The sequence below is a fragment of the Rana temporaria genome, chromosome 1 (assembly GCF_905171775.1).
Source record: "Rana temporaria chromosome 1, aRanTem1.1, whole genome shotgun sequence".
NCBI lineage: Eukaryota > Metazoa > Chordata > Amphibia > Anura > Ranidae > Rana > Rana temporaria.
Genome location: NC_053489.1, coordinates 230,323,790 through 230,345,701, shown reverse-complemented (window position 1 = coordinate 230,345,701; position 21,912 = coordinate 230,323,790). Strand labels below are relative to the sequence as shown.

Sequence of the window (21,912 nt, the reverse complement as noted above, 5' to 3'; positions counted from 1 at the left end):
CGGCGTGGCATGGAAGATATCAGCCTGTGGCACTGCTGAGGTATTATGGAAGACCAGGATGCTTCAATAGCAACCTTCGGCTCTTCTGCATTGTTTGGTCTCATGGCTCTCATCTTTTTCTTGGCAATGCCCCATATATTCTCTATGGGGTTCAGGTCAGGCAAGTTTGCTCTCATCAGAAAAGGAGGACTTTGAACCACTGAGCAACAGACCCGGTCTTTTTTTCTTTAGCCCAGGTAAGACGCTTCTGACGTAATCATCACAATTATGACAAATTACAGCTTGAACTATCTTGCTTTGCATGTAATGAGTCTATCTCATATATTAGTTTCACCTTTTAAGTTGCATTAGTGAAATAAATGAAAACTTTGGCATGATATTCACATTTTCCCAGTATCACCTGTACATCTATGACCATATAGACATTTTAATGTTTTCCTGTTTAGTTATAAAGACTTCAGCAGGGAGGGCCTTCATTTTTAGTATTATTTTGCTTGTGAACTTGCTGTTCCATCCAAGTACACCTCGACAGAGCTGGCCAAGACAATCTGTGAGGGTTCCCCTTAACCGTTTTAGAATTATGAGTGTGGCGTAATTAGCAGATTGTTGTCAGTCTGAAGGAAAGAGCTGTATTCAAAGCAAACCGTTAAATTCAACTTTTCTGAGTGCTATTGAAATGTTCTTTGCTGTTTGTGGGTAGAAAGAAAAACAACTTGATCTCACATTATTTTGGAGTTTATCTCTGTACATTTATATAAAAATGCCTGCAATTGGTTTTAGCTGCTCTGTAAATTTTACCCGCATAGAATGTAAAAGCCTATTTCTGAGAGAGGGAATGTATTTGGCACCATGAAATGATACTACCTCAGCGCTAAATAACTGTAGCAGCATAGTATCACTTAACCATATGATGTTACCCTTTTTTCACTAGATGATATGCTCTATGTATTGTGAATTAAAAAGTGCTATTTATAAATCTTGATACTTGTACTTTGTACTCCAGGCACATTGTGATTGTAACATTTCTTAACTTTACTTAGGTCACAGCTGCACCTGCACCAGATGGTAGATAACCACTCCTTTGGAATTGAGCCATGTGTGAAGGTAGGAGATGTTTTATAATGTAATGCAAACACTGGCTGAATTGCAGCCCCTTTCCTTTTTGTTCTGCACATGTTTTTTTGGGATTGTTACAGGTTTTAGGTATGAAGCCAAGTGTATTTCAGAAAATCTGTGCCGCACAGAGATTCATAAAGAAGCCATTACATGTCATCTTTCAGCAAACAAATACAAAAATTAGTTGTGGGTGACAACAGAATTATTTTTACACTATATTAGCATTGAGTTAGCAGTGACAACGCTATTATTTTTATCCTTATAGATTATTTTCTAGGGATGGGTGGGCTGAATATTCCTAAAAAAGAGAACTGCACCTCTTTGTTTATGGTGCTATGAAGCACATTTACTGAAATAAAAACAAAAGAAAGGGCGCACCAGCTTTGTGCATTACCATAAAAGTAATTTATTCAAGAAAAAAAAATATCCAATATATTCACAAAAGTAAGAACGTCAGGCACATCAATATAATCCAATAAAGACAATCCAATAAAGATGCTTATCAATAGGGAACAAGGCATAAGCATTTCAAGGGCAGAACCCTCTTTGCCTTTGAAATGCATAAGCCTTGCTCCCTGTTGATGAGTATCACTCAAGCATCTTTATTGGATTGTCTTTACTGGATTATAGTGATATGCCTGACTTTCTTTTGTAAGAATTGTGTTACTTGCAGTCAGGAATATGATATGTGGCATCCCTTGAATTCTTGTCACCCTAGAGAATGGCCTGTGTTGGCCATGCAAAAATCTGGCCCTGAAAATGGACATGTCAAAAAAAAAAACTGGACAACGATCCATGCTTCCCAGAATCATGACCATAGAGTATGAATATGTATCTATGCATGTCTGCCCCAAGTCATCCTCCCAGTTCTACCTAAAAGGAACTATACTGAAAAAATCAGCACTAAAGAATGGGCACCACCAATCCCACATATGTTATAAAGTCGACCATAGAAGGCAGTTCGTCCATCCAAACTCAGGTAAAGTATAGGCTCCCTGCCCTCTTCGGATTGGGTATCTCTTTAGACAGACTTACTAAAGCAGAAACAAAGGGAGCACCAGCCTTGTGCATTACCATAAAAGTGATTTAAAAAAAATTCAAATATACTTACAAAAGTAAGAAAGTCAGGCACATCACTATAATTCAGTAAAGACAGTCCAATAAAGATGCTCGAGTGACACTCATCAACAAGGAGGCTTATGCAATTCAAAGGGGAAAGGGGGCTCTGCCCTTGAAATGCATAAGCCTTGCATCCTGTCGATGAGTGTCACCCAAGCATCTTTATTGGATTGTCTTTACCGAATTATATTGATGTGCCTGATTTTCTTACTTATGTGAGTATATTGGAATTCTTTTTTTCTTTTTCCACTTTTATGGTAATGCACGAGGCTGGTGCACCCTTTGTTTTTGTCTTGGTAACTCTGTCCAAAGATCTACCCAATCTGATGAGGGCAGCATGCCTACACATTACCTGAGTTTAGATGGAGGAACTCCCTTCTATGATTGAGTTTATTACATATGTGGGATTGGTGGTGCATTTTTTTTTTTAGACATGTCCATATTCAGGGCCAGATTTTTGCATGGTAAACACAGGCCATTGTCTAGGATTACAAGGATTCAAGGGATGCCACATATTATATTCCTGACTGCAAGTAACACAATTCTAGGTAATATATAATTAAAGGTTGCAGACCACTGCTCTATCTGCCAATACAATACAGTTGGGTCCCCAACATTGCTGTCCTTACTTAGTGTGTGCGTTTTTATTGGTGGAATAGTGTACTTACAGTTCTTCCACGCTGGGTTCCTACACCTAGAACCAAATTGTTAGCAGAATAGTGGAACACTTTGTGGTTCTACATTTATAACATACTGTGTATATATATATATATAATCAAGCTATGCTGAATATATAATACATGTGAAACTACAGCCCAAGAGAGCATGGTCTGTCTACTGAGTTCTTTATTCATATGTTAATGTAATGCATCCGTTCTACCTCTTCCCTTTTGTCTATAATATGGTAAATATAGAACACATTCAGACTGGGTTAACACTAGTGTGAATCGGATGCGGCTTTCCCACATCCTATTCACATGACAGGAGACTGTGACCGGCTCTCTATGGTGGCTGCGGAACGGCTTGCACAGGAGTCCTGTGCGTCTTTGGCTCTTTTTCAGGGCCGAATTCAGGCAAAAATCTGGCCCTGATTCGTCCTTGAAACAGAGAACAAGGATGCACTGGACCGATGTTGCGAGCCACATCCGACAGCAGTGTGAACCCAGCCTTACTGATGTTGGAACATCCTTTTTTCTGCCTATTGCACATTAAAAAAACTGATGTAAATTATGAAAATACCATTACCTACAGTTCTCATTCAGATTTAAACATGCTTGGAAGCTTACATGTGATTGATGATGCAGGAAACAGAGAGGAAAAACTTAACAGAATAGTCATCAGACAATCCTGCTGTCCTCCTCCTGACTATAAGGCTGGGTTTACATATTTGGGGGTCCGGTTTTGGTGCAGAGTCCAGTGCTGTTTCTATTCAGTGGTTCAGGTGTGATTCAGGTGCGAATTTGACACTGAAATCGCACTTGAACTGGTCTGGTTTACATGTTATGCAAATCGCAGGTGGTTCAAAACATACCCGAGTCACTTATATGTGAACAGAGCCTTAGGGTGTGCTGTATGATTATTTTATAGGGGATTATACGGAAGTTAGATTCATGCCCAGCTTTATTTTTTTATTTTAGACTAAAGCCTCGTACACACGACCGAGAAACTCGACGGGCGAAATACATTGTTTTGCTCGTCGAGTTCCTTGTTAGGCTGTCGAGGATCTCGGTGAGCCAAATTTCCCCATTCCCGTCAAGGAAAAAGAAGACATGCTCTCTTTTTGGCTCGACGAGAACCTTGACAGTTTCCTCGTCGAAAAGTGTACACACGACCGGTTTCCTCGGCAAAAAAAAAATACCAGCAAGTTTCTTGCTGGTTTTTGCCGAGAAACTCGGTTGTGTGTACGAGGCCTAACTGGTGAAGAGACAAAACCCATGTCAGGTTTTTACTGCAGTCAGGCCAAGTGAAGTCTCTCCAGTGACTGTACAACAGTTTTTCAGTAAAAAGGAAAGGGATTAAAGTCTTTGCCTGTTTCTTTAATGTCAGTGTCTCCTTCCCCAGTGGCTTCTGCTCACCTCATTTTTTGTCTTGCTGACACAGGCTGTCACATGGACAGGCAATTGGGTGAAAACTCTCCAACGTAGTCATGGACAGAAAATAAAAACTTGACCAATGTATGTACTCAGGACTATTCAAAACACACAAAAAGTTGAGGCTGAAGATTTGACTGAACTGCAATCACTGAATGCTATCACTTGTTGCCTAGAATAGTGTTTTGCAGTTGTATTGTTAGTTGTGTAACATTTGAATTACTTCAATACCGTGCCTTCAAATCAGAAAATGTCAGAACTGCTGAAAGTGGTAATATTTATCATTTCTTAGCACTTGTAATGTGCACTATCAAGTCAGTCTCCCCTAATGTGTGGCTGCCTTAAGGCTTTCAGTTCAGGAATTTATAGACGCTATATGTATAGGTTGAGCAATAAAACCTGTTAATCTGTGAAACGATTCATGTGAAATGTTAGTAAATGTAGCATGAAAGACAGCTCCGCTGCCTAGAGCGGCTCCTGCAAAATTTCCTCCTTGACTCCTCGAGTCTCTCAGAATGATTCCTCTGTGTGATCATCTCACATGACAAAGTGCTAAATAGCCAGAACCGCTCTTCAAATACCTGCCAGGAAGAAATGTTGCCACCAAATGCAGCTGTTTAAATCCGGATCACTATTAATTTGAGAGGCTGCCCTGTATTTATTATCTGTGCCCGCATAGGAGTTTCTGGTTAGTATTCATGATATGTGCATTCGTTTACAGCAAATGTGAAACTCATCATTGAATTAGTGGGACTCTAGGGTCCAGTTCCTTATAAGTTTTACATTTTATTATATAAAACAGCTGTCATTTTGTAATCTATCCAGCTGCTGAAGTTTAAATTTGTGCACTCTTTGTATTTTGCATGAGAGAATAACAATAGTTTGCGTTGCCAGCTGTCACTTGATTGCTTTATGTTCAAGTCGATCAAAAAGTTGTTTGGTGAATTTGGAAAGGGGTTAAAGGAGTTGTAAAGGAAAACATTTTTTTGCCTAAAATTAATGTCTGCAAGGTAGACAGACAGAATAGTGTAATGATTCTGTTAAAAAACAAGTAAATACCTATTAAATTCCTTCATCTATATCACCTCCGGCCTTCTAGTTTCTGTTCTCTCATTCACTTCCTGGTTTGCGGCGCTCATTCATGTAAGAACTACATTTCCCAGTATGCTTTGCGGCACGCCCAGTAATTCACACCTCCTTGAAGTCTCTAACACATAGAGAGCGTCCTGCCACACAGATGTAGTTCCCAGGAGGGGGCGAGCACGTTACTGACCACTGCAGTAAAGCCTCCCATCACGGTGGTGAGTAACAATCAGACAAGCAGGAAGTGAACAGAACAGAGAAGAAATAGAGCAACTTCGGAGCAAAAACGAACAATGAGGAAGTGAAAAGAGGAATGTCTGCAGGTAAAGAATGCTTATTATGAAAAAAAAAATTCCTTTACAACCCCTTTAAACAGTTTAAACGAGCTCAACTTCATCCTTCAAAATGTATCTACCCCATATATTATGCTGTAATTCTGAATTCCCACTACCTGCAAGATGGACACTGGCCTAACTAAATGCTGATAAATAATTTTGGGCACTAAAGCAACTGTAGCCAAATTCCTATTTTTTAAACAGACTCTGCAGAAGAAGACTTGTACCCCCACCCATTCCTCGATTTTTTTTTTTTATTCTCTCGCAGAGCAAAACTGCTTGCAAATCTTGGACATCTGACATACATTTGGATGTAGGATTCCTGGTATCAATCTGTGTACTGGATTTTAATTTGCCTGGCTCCTATGGCACAATGGTGATGTAGGGGTTGGTAGGTGGAACCACAGCATATAGCAGGGGACTAGTAAATGTGTCAGACGACGATTATTCCAGCAGTTTCACTCTGCAAGAGAGCATAGATTTGAGGAATTACTGCACATTTTTGTAGGGTCTATTTTCTTTAGTTTTATATAGAATATTGATGAGATAAAGAAGCACTTATTTTACAGATGTCTGTATACAGCCCCATATAATACTGACAGTCAAATTATCATTATATTCTTATTTTGCCATTGGTCACAATGAGCAAGGTTTACTTAGTTATCTGAAGACATGGGTGGAATAAATACATACAGCAGTTTCTGACTCCTGTTCCCCAGCATTTTGTACAATAGCTGAGAAGGAACCAGAAATAAAAGACAAGGGGCCAGATTCTCAAAGGACTTACGACTCCACGTTCGCCGTCTTAAGTCCGAATGAGCGCCGTCGTATCTATGCGCCTGATTCTTAGAATCAGTTACGCTAGAATTCGGCCAAGATACGAGCGACGTAAGTCTCCTACGCAGTCGTATCTTGGGGTGCATATTTACGCTGGGCGCTAGGGGCGCTTCCATAAATTTACGCGTCGAATATGTAAATTAGCTAGATACGCCGATTCACGAACGTACTTGCGCCCGCTACGCCGTTTACATAAGGCTTACGTCCGGCGTAAAGTTACCCCTGCTATATGAGGCGCAGGTAATGCAAAGTATGGATGTCGGAACAAGCGTATCTTTTTACGTCGTTTACGTAAGTCGTTCGTGAATGGGGCTGTGCGTAGGTTCCGTTCACGTCACAGGCATTGAGCCGGTGTATCTTAGGGTGTAAATTCGACGTGATACTGAGCATGCGCGCGCATGCGCCATTCGTTAGGCACGTCATTTACGTGGAGTCACAATTCATTTACATACAACACGCCCCCTACCAGCCTACTTTGAATTAGGCGGACTTACGCCGGCCAATTTATGCTACGCCGCCGCAACTTATGGAGCAAGTGCTTTGTGAATACTGCACTTGCCTGTCTAAGTTGCGGAGGCGTAGCGTAAATAGGATACGCTACGCCCGCACAAAGATACGCCCTCCTACGTGAATCTGGCCCAAGATCTCTTGATGCATGAATATATATATATATTTTTGTTGTTCTGTAAGTAGGCTGAGCTGCCAGTCAGTTGATTTGCAAGGTATTTCAAGTACTGGACTGTGTGTTAGATGTAGCTCATTATATGTAAGCATTATTTTCATTAATCTAAAGGCCCATAAACATGATCAGACTTTTTGACAACAAATGTCCGACGGACCTGTTTTAGCGGACAAACTTTTTCGCTTTTTCATTGGTCAAATGTTTGCTGTGAGAACAGACAAACTTTCTGGCAACAAATGTCCTACATCGGCTAATCCGATCTTGTGTACACAAGTCCAAAGTACAAACATGCATGCTCAGAATCAATGCTAAAGATCAGACAACAATAGCAGAAGTTGCCCAAAGGGTGGTTGTAAAGAGCAGAAAAACCATGTAGTATGTCTATTGCTTCACTACGTTCATGTTTGTTGGCTGAAAAAGTAATGCCGTTTGTATGCATACCAAGTTCACGGCCAACACCCATGCGGAGCAAAATCCACGGAAAAGTCAGTTGGAAGTCCGATCGTGTGTGAAAGGCTAAAGAGTACCTCAGCTCAGCAGCTCTTTATCTACAATGCTGTATCAGTCAGTAAATAACAGATGGAACTAGCTGACTTGGATGGAACAAAGGTTGCTCAAACACATCAAATAAGCTGGAGTATTACCAGTGCACTCCCAATGCTCCAGCCCCTAAGGAACCTCGAAGCTGAGTTTTTAGGTTTTCAAACTTGCTACAGCAGGCTGCTGAAAACTTTGGTACCAATTTTGCAACTTTTTTTATTAGCCACCCATTACTAGGACAGCCTGAAACAAAGAGGTCTATACACTAGAAATGCTTTGGCTATTTAAACAGAAGTTTGAAAGGTGTTTTGATGTCCGGACAACCATGTGTAGTTAATTTCTATGGAATAAGAGCTCCAAGCATTTTATTTCCCATTTTATTGCTGCCTCTAGCTATGTTGGGGTGATTTTTCGTTCATTTATTTATTATTTATTTATTATTCCTTCATATATTGATCAAGAATGGAAATGAGAGGAATTCTCCCCGGTGGGGACACGTATGACAATAAAAAAAACAGCAGAAGTCCAAAGTGTCATCTAAAACACAGTTTAAGTAGCATTATGATTACAGCATTTACAATAACAACTTTTGAACTTAATTTTATTTAAAATTCTCCTTTAACCTCCCCGGCGGTATGATTATTTCAGAAAAAAGGTGCTAAAAGCGGTACCATTATTTGCAAGGAAATTTGGCGTTTTATACTGTAGGCCTGCAATTCTTAGGAATAACTCATTGAAATCTGACCAAACAAGAGTCTAGTAGGCATCCCGGGTATGACATTTTAAAAAAAACTAAATTATAAATTATAATATAATAAATACTTATAAATAATTATAACAAATAATAATATAATTATAATAAAAATTATTCAATAATGTAATCAACTCAAAATCACTGAAATTTGCTCAGTTGCAGAATTGTCGCTGTCATTACTAATTTTTTTTATGATGAATTTCCCCACAAATCGCTATCGCACAATTCTGCAAGTGATTATAATTTATTATCGCTGTTTTCTAGCTGCTCTAAAACAATTTTTGACATAAAGGGACACTTTTGGTTGCTATGGACAATCTACAGTTTGCAGGCAGTAAGAACAGTTTTTATTATATAAAAGTACATGTAGGACACTGAACAGACTACTAGGGACAAGGTGATGTGTATTTTTTACATACAGTAATGTGTGTGATCTATAAGATTACAGTATACTGTATGTATTGTGTTTGTTTACCTTTTTGAATTTGGCGCCGTTCTCCGCTCCTGTGCGTCATAATGTCGCAGGGAACGGAGATCGGCGGCACAGGAGGACACTGTGTGAATCGAGCGAGGTCCCGCTCGCTCACACAGCGCGGTGGCATCGCTGGATCCAGGGACAGGGTAAGTAAACCATGCCTGTGGATTCAGTGAGGCGAGCCCGAGTCTGACTCGGGGTTATTGATCGTAGCCAAAAAATCTCACCCCGAGTCAGACTCGGGAATACCACCAGGGGGTTAATCTGGAATTGAACACTTTGAATTAGTACATTTCTATAAATAAAGTCTCCGATATTCTTATCTATTTGGAAGCGCTTTCTTCATCTTGATTACTTTTTGTTTTATCTGTTGCAGTGCCCTGTCCTTTCTGCACTCTTTCTATTTACTTGTTTTACGTGACATTGGCCAAGGCGCACTGAACTGTTGCCAAAGCAACTTTTCAAATGTTCTGTTCTTGACCTATTCCAATCTTATATGAGTTCTTGCCTTAACAAATAGACTTTATTTCTTTCATAATAAATGGCTATATCTGTTATACTACCATTCTGAATTTAACCTTCCAGGCAGCCTTTTAGGTTAAATAGTTTTGAATGACTTTTTCATACAGTATAGACATTTACTTATAAATGTTTATCTGGGAAGGCTTTGCTGTGCTGATAAAACAGTAAAATCATCTCATCAATTGGCTGTGTGTTACAGGACATGACTTCATACCAAGAATTTAGCTATACTAGACAACCTTGGGATCCATCTATGTGGGATGGACCTTGTAATTACAGGTATAACACTTAACACATGGTATTCACATGGTATTCAGGCTGAAGACTATGGGCCAGATTCACGTAGGAGGGCGTATCTTTGTGCGGGCGTAGCGTATCCTATATACGCTACGCCGCCGTAACTTAGAGAGGCGAGTACTCATAAACCTTTATTGCAGGTGAATCAACCACTGTAATTTAAAACATAGGAAGGGTTGTTTGATACAAGAGATTGGTTTGAATATGGACTTCAGTTTTCTAAATCACATAACACTTCCCCCTCCTATTCCACAAAACAAACAAGGACTCTTCACAGCAATGTCCCTGTTTCTCAATTAAGGTAAGATGGGTCGGCAGAATCTGTATAAGATTCTAAAACAACAGAGAGTCTAGCTGAGAATCAATACTTCAGAAAAAAAAGTTCAGAACACAACAGGATACTTACGATTATCCTCATAAACAGTATCCCTCTAAGTGAAGTCCATGGTAGCTCTACTAACATACGCAAACTGCCAGAGAGATCCAAAGCCCAAAGACAAAGAGCTAACTCTTTGGAACTTTAGTACACTGGCTACAATTGGTGAGGTGCTCCCCTACAGTAGCTGGGTTGAACATGCTATTAGGCTCCTGCTTGTCTGCTCACATGTCATTTTTGACAGTGAAAGGTTAGCTGAGGATTACTTGCCCAGCTACCTCTGCCTCAGAAGATGTCTGAGCTGCTGAAAAAGGAAAGCAGAGAAACATATCTTCCTTGGGCATGTTCAGAAACCCAGAAAATTGTGAGAAATGCAGTAGTCTCTGCCTGCATCTGAGCATGTTGGGTACATGGGCACTCAACTACAACATTACTCAGAATGCAATGCAGGTTGCAATGAATGTATACAGGCAGGTCAGCTGAAAGCTTAGTATTATGGAAGATAAATAAGGCAAACTTTGGGTCTTGGATTGTCCTTTATGATAGGGTAAGATCTTTTTAGGGAACTTGATAAAGGTGCAGTTTAAAAGATTCTCACTTAAAGCTAAACTTAACTAGAATCAGCTACTGTATTGATGCTATAGATCAGGGGTCTCCAAACTTTTCAAACAAAGGGCCAGTTTATTGTCTTTCAGAATTTAGAAGGGCCGGATTGTGGCCAGCGGGAGCAGAAAATGTCCTGGGCCCGGTGGGGAGAATAAATATGGCCTCAGGGTTGGTGGTCAGTAAGAGGAATAGTATCCCATCATTGGTATCAGTGGAAGAAATAGTGCCTCCTTGTTGGTGTCGTGGAAGGAATAGTACCTCATATCAGTGAGAGGATTAGTGCCAGAGGGCCGGATAAAGGCTAGCAGTTTGGAGACCCCTGCTATAGATGGTAAACAAGGGTGAGAGATTCTCCAAATAAAGCAATACGTTTTTCTAAATAAAGCTGAACAACACACCCAGCTTTTTGTGATGCTTATTCAAGATTGTAATTAATTGCTAATTCTTAGGTACACTAGCCCAAAGCACTCAATCAGAATACAATCTGATGAAGTCAGACTAGAACAAATTGGATTTTGATTGGTTGTTATGGAATAGTGCACTTAAGAATGCGCATTTAATAATAAGAACTCTGTATTAAGTAAGCGAATAGAGATTTTTACGCTCTAAATTTACTCCATCATATGGGCATTCTTTCAAAATCCTAGTTGTAAGCGAGAACACAGACTTTCTGCTTATGTACTGATACCACCTAAAGCTGCACAGATGTTGGTAACATTTCCTTTGTACTCTTAAAGAGGTGCTTTACAAACATCTGCAAGGACCTATTAGTTTGTATAATGTAGTAACTGGGGGGTGCAGTAGTCTAATAGAGGACAGTTGAATGTTATTACCAGAACCATACCACCTGAACAAAATACTCTACAACACAGGAAAAGAAGTGGACATATCAAGGTAAAATTTAAATACTGAAAAATTGTATATACAATCATAGCAGAAATTACAGAAAATATTGGAAACCTTTGGTTTTACACTCTTGAAATAAATCCAACAGAAAATATTTAGTTCCATTTAATGCATTATCAGTCTACTCTCTATTTATATTAAAAAAAAAATCAAAATTGTGAATCTGGTGGCGATAGCATATTATTATACTTCCCATCTATATTTGTTTTATATTGGTCTGTGCCTGTGCAAAAAAGCTTTATAAAAAAATTGCACCCCCATCATAACCTGTACTGTAGCTACTTATAAGATGGAATGTCATGACAAATTAGCTTCTACAAGCAATCAATCATTAGAAACCTTAGTGGGAGGAGTTTAAGTGTCTGGTAGAGAAATGTATTACCAATCAATGCAATTTCACTCCCCACTAATCAGTTTGACTTAACAGCAATGGCTGAGGACATTGCTGAGAGTAAATGAAAGATTCCCACTGCAGTTAGTCACAATCCAACACATTTGTCTTCTTTTTTTTTACAAATGTTTTTTTTAACTGCTGTCTGCCATCACATAATGAATAGCATAAATGTGGTACACATGAGAAAAAAATGTGAAGCATGGGTAGTGCCATTATTTATCAGTATCCATGTACAAGGCTTACCTGATCTTAGCTACTTTATCACAATTTTAGGCAGCTTCTTTTTGCATGTCAAATGGTCAAACATTTTCACAGACACTCTTCTAAACCTTGTAGACAGTCTTCCCAGAAGAGTTGAAACTGTTATAGCTGCAAAGGGTGGGCCAACTCAATATTGAACCCATGGACTAAGACTGGGATGCCAGTAAAATTAACTACTTGGGACCCGCGCTATAGTCAATTGACGGCTACAGCGCGGATCCCAAAATCCAAGTGGACGTCAATTGTGGTCCGCCCCTTTGGGCGGTCCCCACGCGCGCTCCAGAGCACGCAGCGGGGAAAATCTGTGTTGCCCGTGTCCCTTGGACACAGCCAATTACAGATCGCTGCGAACGGCCAATCAGAGTGGCCGTTTGCGATGCGATCTGTGCGGCCAATGAGAGATGATCTCATATGTAAACATATCAGATCATCTCTCATTGCCGTTTTACACAGAGACAGCGGTGCTGTCTCTGGAGAGGAGACCGATATGTGTCTCTTGTACATAGAGACACAGATCAGTCACCCCCCCCAGTCACCCCCCCTCCACCTACAGTTAGAACACTTTATAGGAAACATATTTAACCCCTTCCTCACCCCCTAGTGTTAACCCCTTCAATGCCAGTCACATTTATACTGTAATTAGTGCATATTTATAGCACTGATCGCAGTATAAATGTGAATGGCGCCAAAAATGTGTCCGATGTGTCCGCCATAACGTCGCAGTCCCAATAAAAATCCCAGATCGCCGCCATTTCTAGTAAAAAAATAAATAATAAAAAATAGTAATTCTGTCCCCTATTTTGTAAGCGCTATAACTTTTGCGCAAACCAGTCGCTTATTGCGATTTTTTTTTTTCATACCAAAAATATGTAGAAGAATACGCATCGGCCTAAACTGAGAAAAAAAATGTGTTTTTTTTTTTTTTTAAATTGGGATATTTATTATAGCAAGAAGTAAAAAATATTGTATTTTTTTCAAAATTGTCGCACTTTTTTGTTTATAGCGCAAAAAATAAAAACCGCACAGGCGATCAAATACCACCAAAAGAAAGCTCTACTTGTGGGGAAAAAAGGACGTCAATTTTGTTTGGGAGCCACGTCGCACGACCGCGCAATTGTTAGTTAAAGCGACGCAGTGCCGAAAGCTGAAATTTCACCTGGGCAGGAGGGGGGTATATGTGCCCAGTAAGCAAGTGGTTAATGTGCATGTAAAGGCAGGTGTCCCAATACTTCTGGTAATAAAGTGTGTGTGTGTGTGTGTGTGTGTGTGTATATATATATATATATATATATATATGTCCTCCCAAGTACTGTATAATTCAGTTTGGCATACACAATAGATCTTGGTTGGATATTATCCAAAGTTCTTTACTGAAAACATACATGCATACTGTATTATGCATTTGCTTATAATACCACAAAGAACCATGCTTCTTTTTTTAGAGGAGAACAGTAGGGGAATGGGGATTGACAAAGAATATCTGCTGCAAGTATTCTCATATATACATTGAAGGAGTCAAAGTGTAGGTGACCAAATTAATTCCCTTGAAGCCCAATTCCTAATAATAACAATGGAACCATTTCAAAGTGTATACATACAAAATAACACAAACCTCTAAAACATTTTAATTATGATAGCTGATTGTACTAAATATTCACCTGGCAAAGTGCTAATCTTGGGAACAATGCAGCTAAACATTTTCCCAGCTATTAATCTGCAGAAATATTGTATGTAAGAAAGTCTAGCTTTACACATACTCTGTAGTGAAACATTATGATTTTATACTGATGCAAAAGAAAGAGATCACCACAAATGTCTCTAGTTTTTATTCTGGCATCCATCTTGTTCACCTTCTTGTTCTTCTAGCTATATGCTTACCCATATGCTGTATTTTCCATTATCATTTGACTAGCTCTAAAACTGACACTGTAAAAGTGAAGTCCGGTTTGTTTATTATATTATGTGTTGCTGTGCTCTGAGCTCAGAAGAATGTATCTCTCAATATAAAGGAAATTATAGGTTACTGCCTTATTCAAACAGGTAGATTTTATTTTTTACAGAAACATTACATATAAGACACACACACACACACACACACACACACACACACACACACACACCTTATGCATTAGTGCACACCGAAGAGAAGTCTCAATTTAAGTGTAAACTTTGCAGTTGACCCATGTAATTTTTATATCTAATTAAAGTGGTTTAAATGGTCACTGATTGGATTGTAGGATGGTAGGAGAATATGGCACATACCCAGTTCCAGAACATAAGTTTAGGTCTCTATTCAATGTGTGCTCAACAGTTCTGATCCATGGCCATTTTGTGCATTAAAGGGACATTTTCTATTAGTTTGTGCTGGCTGTAGCTTTACCCAAGGCTAAAGGCCGTACACCCGATACAAAAATTGGATCGAAAAATTAGTACGACAGGCTGTCTGCCGATTTTCGGATCGTTAGTACGGTGCTTTCGATAGGGCCGCTTTTGCTTTTTCGTCAGACAAAAGCTGGATGTGCAGACTATAAAATGCTTGTCGGATGTGAACTCAATGTCCGATTTTCATTCCATTTAGTACGGTTTTCTTAAAAAAAAATTGTAAGAGCAAGATTACGCATGCTCAGAAACTAAACTTTTCAACACATTACATCACTTCTGACGTTGTATTCTGTCGTGCGAAAAATTTCGTATTGTGAGTAACCTCTTCACTTTCAAAATGAGACTAGCATGCCACCAACTCAAAGACAAAATCTTTTTTCCCATCTCCCCCCCCCCCCCATGGCCCACAACACCCATCAACCCTTCTAACTTATCCTTACAGGTGTTCCTTTTGGTGAAGTCAGTCATTCACATCTGAGTCCCCCCATCCAGGTCCCTTACTGACGGCATTTTCGCGTGCAAGTATTAACAATTGTGCTGACCATGTACTACAGAAATGTTCCTTGTAGGCCCCGTACACACGACCAAATATGTCTGCTAAAACTGGTCCGCGGGCCAGTTTCAGCAGACATGTTTGGTCGTGTGTAGGACCGAGCGGACAGAATTCCAGCAAACATTTGCCCGCCGGGCCTTTTCCCAGCGGACAAATATTCCTGGACTTGTTTTAAAACAGTCCGCTGGAATCCTGCCCGCTCGGACATGTTCGGTCGTCTGTACAGACCTACCGTACATATCCGATCGCCCGCCATCCCTCGCATGCGTCGAATGACTTTGACGCATGCGTGGAAGCATTTAACTGGCAGGCCCGCCCACGTCGCCGCGTCATCGTCGCGGCGAAGCCGCGGACACGCCCCGCGTATTGTTTACACGCGGATTTCTGTACGATGGTTAGTACAGCCATCGTACAGAAATCCCCGGGCAGACATGTACGGTGAAAACGGTCCGGCGGACCGGTTTCATCGTACATGTTTGCCCGTGTGTACACGGCCTAAAGGTTTAATTATGCTTTACGTTTTTGACAGTTTAATGAAAATTTTCAGGACTTGGCACTAGAAGAGGTGGAGATAAAGCTTAAAAGCCTAGGTCCAATGTACAGCCTGGGTCTAGGGTCCAAGGGGTTCATTGATGATACAGGGATTGATTTGATGTGTAAGGCAGGTATCTTGATGTGTCACAAGATTCCTGAAGTTCAGCAATGTTGACAATGGAGATTACATTACCATTGCTGCATGGAGAAGCAAGAGGAGGCCGGGAAATAAAGTGTAACGAGAATTTTTGTATGCAGTTATACTTTAAACCCTGTATGCTGTATGATGCCATTATTGAACAATCTTTACACTCATACATTATCAATGCAGGCTAAGTGCCGTTGGGCATTCTTCTTATTTGACTTCAGTTTGAAATTTTATAAAAAATGATGGTATGTTTTTATAAAAATGCACTGTATCAAGATGATAAGCAGCTATTTTGTTGAGTGCTTGTGCATATTGAATTCACCACAAAATCCTCTGTCCAAGGCCTTTGCTATTGTGTATGGCCATGGCCGCTGAAAGAAATCATGGGGCCCCGTACAGCCTACCTGATGGGGCCCCCTTCAGCTCTACCCCTGGTCCAGCCCCTGGCCCCTCCTTCAGCCCCACCCCTGGCCCCGCCCCATGGCCCAGCGACTTGACAGCGGGACATGCCAATGCCATAATGTACTGCAGAGACAGTGCCACATATGCCGCCAATGCCATAATGTACTGCAGACAGTGCCACCCATGCTATGCCGCCAATGCCATATTGTGCTAGAGACAGTGCCACCCATGCCGCCAATGACATAATGACATTGGCAGCATGGGTGGCACTGTCTGCAGCACCATACAGCATTGGCGGCATGGGTGGCACTGTCTGCAGCACATTACGGCATTGGCAGCATGGGTGGCACTGTCTCTGCAGGCAGCACATGTGTTATAGGCCATAATGCATGTGCTACCTATAGACAGTGCCACCCATGCTGCCAATGCCATACTGTGCTGCAGACAGTGCCATCCATGACCCTAATGCCATAATGCATGTGCTACCTGCTGACAGTGCCACCCATGCCGCAAATGCCATATTGTGCTTCAGACACTGTCACCCATGCCGCCAATGGCATAATGCCATTGGCTGCATGGGTAGGCACTGTCTCTGCAGGCAGCATGCGCGTTATGGCATTAGCATCATGGGTGGCACTGTCTGCAGCACATTACGGCATTGCATAGGTGGCACTGTCTCTGCAGGCAGCACATGTGTTATGGGCAGACCCATCTTGAATCCCCCCCCCCCCCAGCACACACCTGTGTCATTTTTAGCTGCCTGGGCCTGAGTCACTTCTTCCCTGATGGCTGCTGCTGCCTGGACTTGAAGGTCAGTTAGATGGGAACCTCTGCCGCCGCTGCTCGCCTGAGTCACCCCACTGCTACCTCTCACGCGGAGAGACTCAGACAGGAAGGAATCACTCTGCGGCGCGAGGAGGACGGCACTATACAGACGACGTGCTGGCCGGGACTTGAGCCAGCACAAGGAGCGGGCTCAGAAGAGGTATTCTTCCGCACCCAAAATACAGAAAAAAGTCCTTTCCCTGCCGCTACCTAATAGTTTATTAAGCGATCATAAACAAAAAGAGTAAAATCTAAACGTGGCGGGTCGGGGGTGGGTGGGGGGGGGGCGTTAGATGATGTTGTCGTTAAGGCACATGGCTGGAGGATTTTTTTTATATTTAATTATTTATCTGATCAGGTTGCCGGGCCCCCCTGCTGGCCGGGCCTGGTACAACAGGGCCAGTTGTACTGGCCTATCAGCGGCCCTGTGTATGGCTGCTGTTTACCACTGGTTTGCTGGTTTGTTGGGTTAAATACACCAGCAAAGCATTGAGTCTTTCAAACACATTCCCAGAGTCAGTAATATTTATTAATACAAGCATTGGTCTTTTTAGAGATTTTTTTTCAGTCACAAATATTGCTATATATAAATACAAATACAATTTTACCAAAACCCTAATTATTTGTAGACTAATTACTTCCAAATACTTGTTGAATCATCAAACTGCTATTTAAACACATTTTTATTTATCCCTCTCTGAACAGAGCTAAAGAAATAGCATAAATAGGCATTGCCAGTTTAGTGAAATGACAGACAAGCCGCCTCTTGTCCAGATATAATTACCATGTTCCTAGAGTTATGAATCAGCCTAGTACTTTCAAAAATATACTCCAATATAATCAGCTTCTGTTATTATTTTCTACTTAAATTTGTTAATAAATTCCCTAGAATTTCAGCGGATTAATGTTCTATCTATCTCTCTATTTAAATATGCATAACATATCAATGTTTGCTGGGAAAAAGTATTTCAGACAAGAGAAATGGTCTTTGCTATGCTTAATTCCATTGTTCTGTCTTTGTTCTTTATATTTGGCTTTTCAATTTAATCTCAGTACATAATATAGCTGTAAAATATACATATATTTGTAAATGCGAAATTGTACCCTCTCATGTTCATATGTTAATGTTAAAAATGTACCTTTTAAAATATACCTCTATTGAAAACTATTTTCCTTTTGGTGGAAGCTAATGATGCCAGTACATAAATCAAAGCTTCTACTGCTCTGTGTTCATTTACAGCATAGTGTAATTCCTTAGAACAATGGCTGGATCTATGTCCTAGTTATTTTTCTGTATATATAAATCTTTAGCCACAAAGATTAAGGTAAAAACTGTAGCTAGGAAATTAAATATGTAGTTAATATGTATGTGTGTTTTATTATTATATTTTATTATACAGAATTTATGTAGCGGCAACAGTTTTTGCAGCACTTTACAATATAAAGCGAGACAATACAGTTACAGTACAGTTCAATACAAAAAGGTTAGGAGGGTCCTGCTTGTGACAGCTTTAATAATTCAATAGGAAGGGGCAAATAGTACAGTAGGTAATAACTGTGAGAGGGATGAGCTGAAAATTAAAAAGTTCACTTTTTAGGTGGAGGAGAGATAGGCTTTCATGAAGAGATGAGTTTTTAGGGATTACCTAAGGCTGGCCATACATAGTACAATTTTCGTGTACAATTTTCCTTTCGATTTTCCAAAACCGTATAATATAAAGTCAAACCTAAACACTTTCAATTTGTATGCAATCAGGAAGGCCATAGTTGAAGGTAAATCTAAAGGAAATTGAATTTGAAAATTGTATAATATATGGCCACCCTAAGGCCCCATACACACCATAGAATCTATCCGCAGATAAATCCCATCAAATGGGTTTCTGCGGATAGATCCTATGGTGTGTACACTCCGTCGGATATCTATCCGCAGATAAATCTCCCCTGGAATGGATTTCCAGCAGATAAATATTTGTCGACATGCACAGAATATCTATCTGCTGGAATCCATTCCAACGGATGGATCCGCTCGTCTGTACAGACTTACCGGATCCATCCGTCCAAAGGGATTCCCCGCACGCGCCGTAATGAATAGACGCATGCGTGGAATTCCTTATATGACAGTGTCGCGCCCGTCGCCGCGTCATAATAGCGGCGACGGCGCGACACGTCATCGGCAGAGGATTTCAGCGCGGATTTCAATGCGATGGTGTGTACACGCCATCGCATTGAAATCCTCTGAAATCTTAGAGAGGATTTATCCGCGGATACGGTCCGCTGAACCGTATCTGCGGATAAATTCTATCGTGTGTATGGGGCCTAAGAGTGGACAGAGAATTAGATAGCTAGATAGATTGGGGTATTGAGTTTCAAAGAATGGGAAAGACTCTGGAGAAGTCCTGGAGGTAAGCATTGTAAGAAGAGACTGCTCTTTAGGGATGAAATGTACAACCTCAACATTAGCATCTCAAAGTAAAAACCACCCTTAGTGAATCCTTAGACTGCACTGATACATTGTATGTAACATTAAGCACCCTGTACCCAAACATTTCAATTAGATGTATGTTGTGTGCGATAAAAGCTGTCACGTCACAAGACAATAGTTGTTTCACTTTAATCCAAAAACTCTGCAAACGCTCCCTGTGCTACTACATGTTTTATTGCAAACACATCATGAAGAACCAAGATTAAGTACATAAGTAGTGCACTAAAGAAGTCATTAAGGAATGTAAGTACTTCATGTAACAGATGGGACCAGCACTTGTCTTGGCTATAGATCACCATTTCCTGCTGGGCTTGTATTCCAAATTCAGTCACACTCTAAAGCAAATGTGGATAGCCTAAAATGTATGGTTCTTGCTCTAAACAATCCAATCAGTGAGGAAGCAAGATAACAAAATATAGATTGACACATTTGTAAACACTCACTGATTGCAAATGCATTTATTCTTTTTTCTGCCATATATCAAGAATGGAAAAATTTGTCTAGAATTCATAAGCTGGTCCAAGGAAAAGACTCAAGAAAGTCGGGCCCATGTCCCTCTTACTAGAATCAGCAGTTATATTCCTAAACATATTCCATGTGTCCCCTCCTGTCCTTGTTTTGCTCCTGGCAAGGCAACCTTGGTGTTATCACAGTTATTATCCAGGGTTTTGATTAAATGTTTATGAATTAATGGAATTATACTGTAGCTTGAAAGTGAATCTGCACAGAAGCATGCCCTTCAAATAATTGATCCACCACATCAACTAATTGATCTACTAAATGGATTTTCTGTTTTATAATAACATTGATGCAATATTGCCTAAATCTCCCTTAATACACAAAGCCAGGTTTAGAGGGCATATTTATTTACAGATGGCACATATTTAATCGATCTTCCTGTAGTTATTTTATTTGTGTATTGTTGCATTACCATGATGATATATGTACTATGTAAGTGTAAAATAATGTGCATTCTGCTGCTAGGGCCTCATTCATCAACTGAGCCTTACAATTCGAGATAAGTTAACCTGTTTTAGGCCATTTCAGTTTGGAGTCACTGTGCATGGGGACAAGGATAAGTTTGACATTTGAATTTGATCTTGTGACCTGGAATGTTCTGCCCACCATTTACATTTTGGTATTCAGTTAGTCAATTAAGAAAGTAAAGCCCTGTACACACGATCGTGTGTGGGCCCCATCGGTTTGTTTTCCATCGGTGAATAAAAATAGTGTGGAACTCCATCGTAGAAAAATCTACGCATGCTTAAAATCAAGTCGACGCATGCTCGGAAGCATTGAACTTCATTTTTAGTGTTTTACGTCACCGCGTTGGACACGGTCGGATTTCTGACTGATGGTGTGTGTAGGCAAGACTGATGAAAGTCAACTTCATCGGATATCCGATGAAAAAATCCATCGGATTAGATTCCATCAAATATCCGATCGTGTGTACAGGGCTTAACTTTAAGACGTTTTTGCAGGGTTTTACAATGACATTAGCTGTATGGGCTCACAAGGTTTAAGGAAGGCCTTTAAAACTTTCCTATACCTGGTCTTGTGCTAAAAATGACTCCTTTTTAGCTGGAAACATGATGTTGGATATTATTGTGAATATGGCATATTCTAAAGATTGCCTCTTTAATGCCCACATATTGTAACGATTGCCCATTTGTTGTTCGCATATTGTCACAATTGCCTTTTTCTTTCTTGCAAATTGTCATGATTGCCCATTTGTTGCTTGCATGTTGTTATATTTGTACAAATGTTGCCCATGTATTGTAAACAATAGTCTGTTTAGTGCTCAGGTATTCTAACAATTGCCAGCTTGTGGCCCACACATTTTCAGAGTTTTGTGTTGTTTACAAGTAAAAAATTTCTTTGCTAGAAAAATTTCTTTGCTAGAAAAATACATAGAACCCCAAACATTATATATTTATTTTCTACAAAATGTATTTTATTACATTTCAGCATAAAAACAAAACAACAGCAAAAACGAAACCCCCCCCCCCCCCCCCATACAATCTGCATTAATTCATAAGAAAAGTAGGACAGTTTACAATCTTTTGTCAATATATACTAGTTTTGAAATTCCTAATAGCCAGAAATAAAAAAATATAACTAATACACAATAATAAAGTCATTCCAATATTTTTAAACCATAGAAGAATGCGAGCATACAAAACAAAAAAGGGG

At 40.2% G+C, this 21,912-nt stretch overlaps 1 protein-coding gene across 1 annotated transcript in view; it reads left to right on the top strand.

Annotated features, from left to right (window-relative positions):
* The window catches only part of MYO18B (myosin XVIIIB), a 764,821-nt gene that overhangs the window by 126,362 nt on the left and 616,547 nt on the right, over window positions 1-21,912 (top strand). The window contains 1 exon segment of the mRNA XM_040358554.1: window positions 1,041-1,104. Within this exon segment, the coding sequence (XP_040214488.1) occupies window positions 1,041-1,104 (64 nt within the window).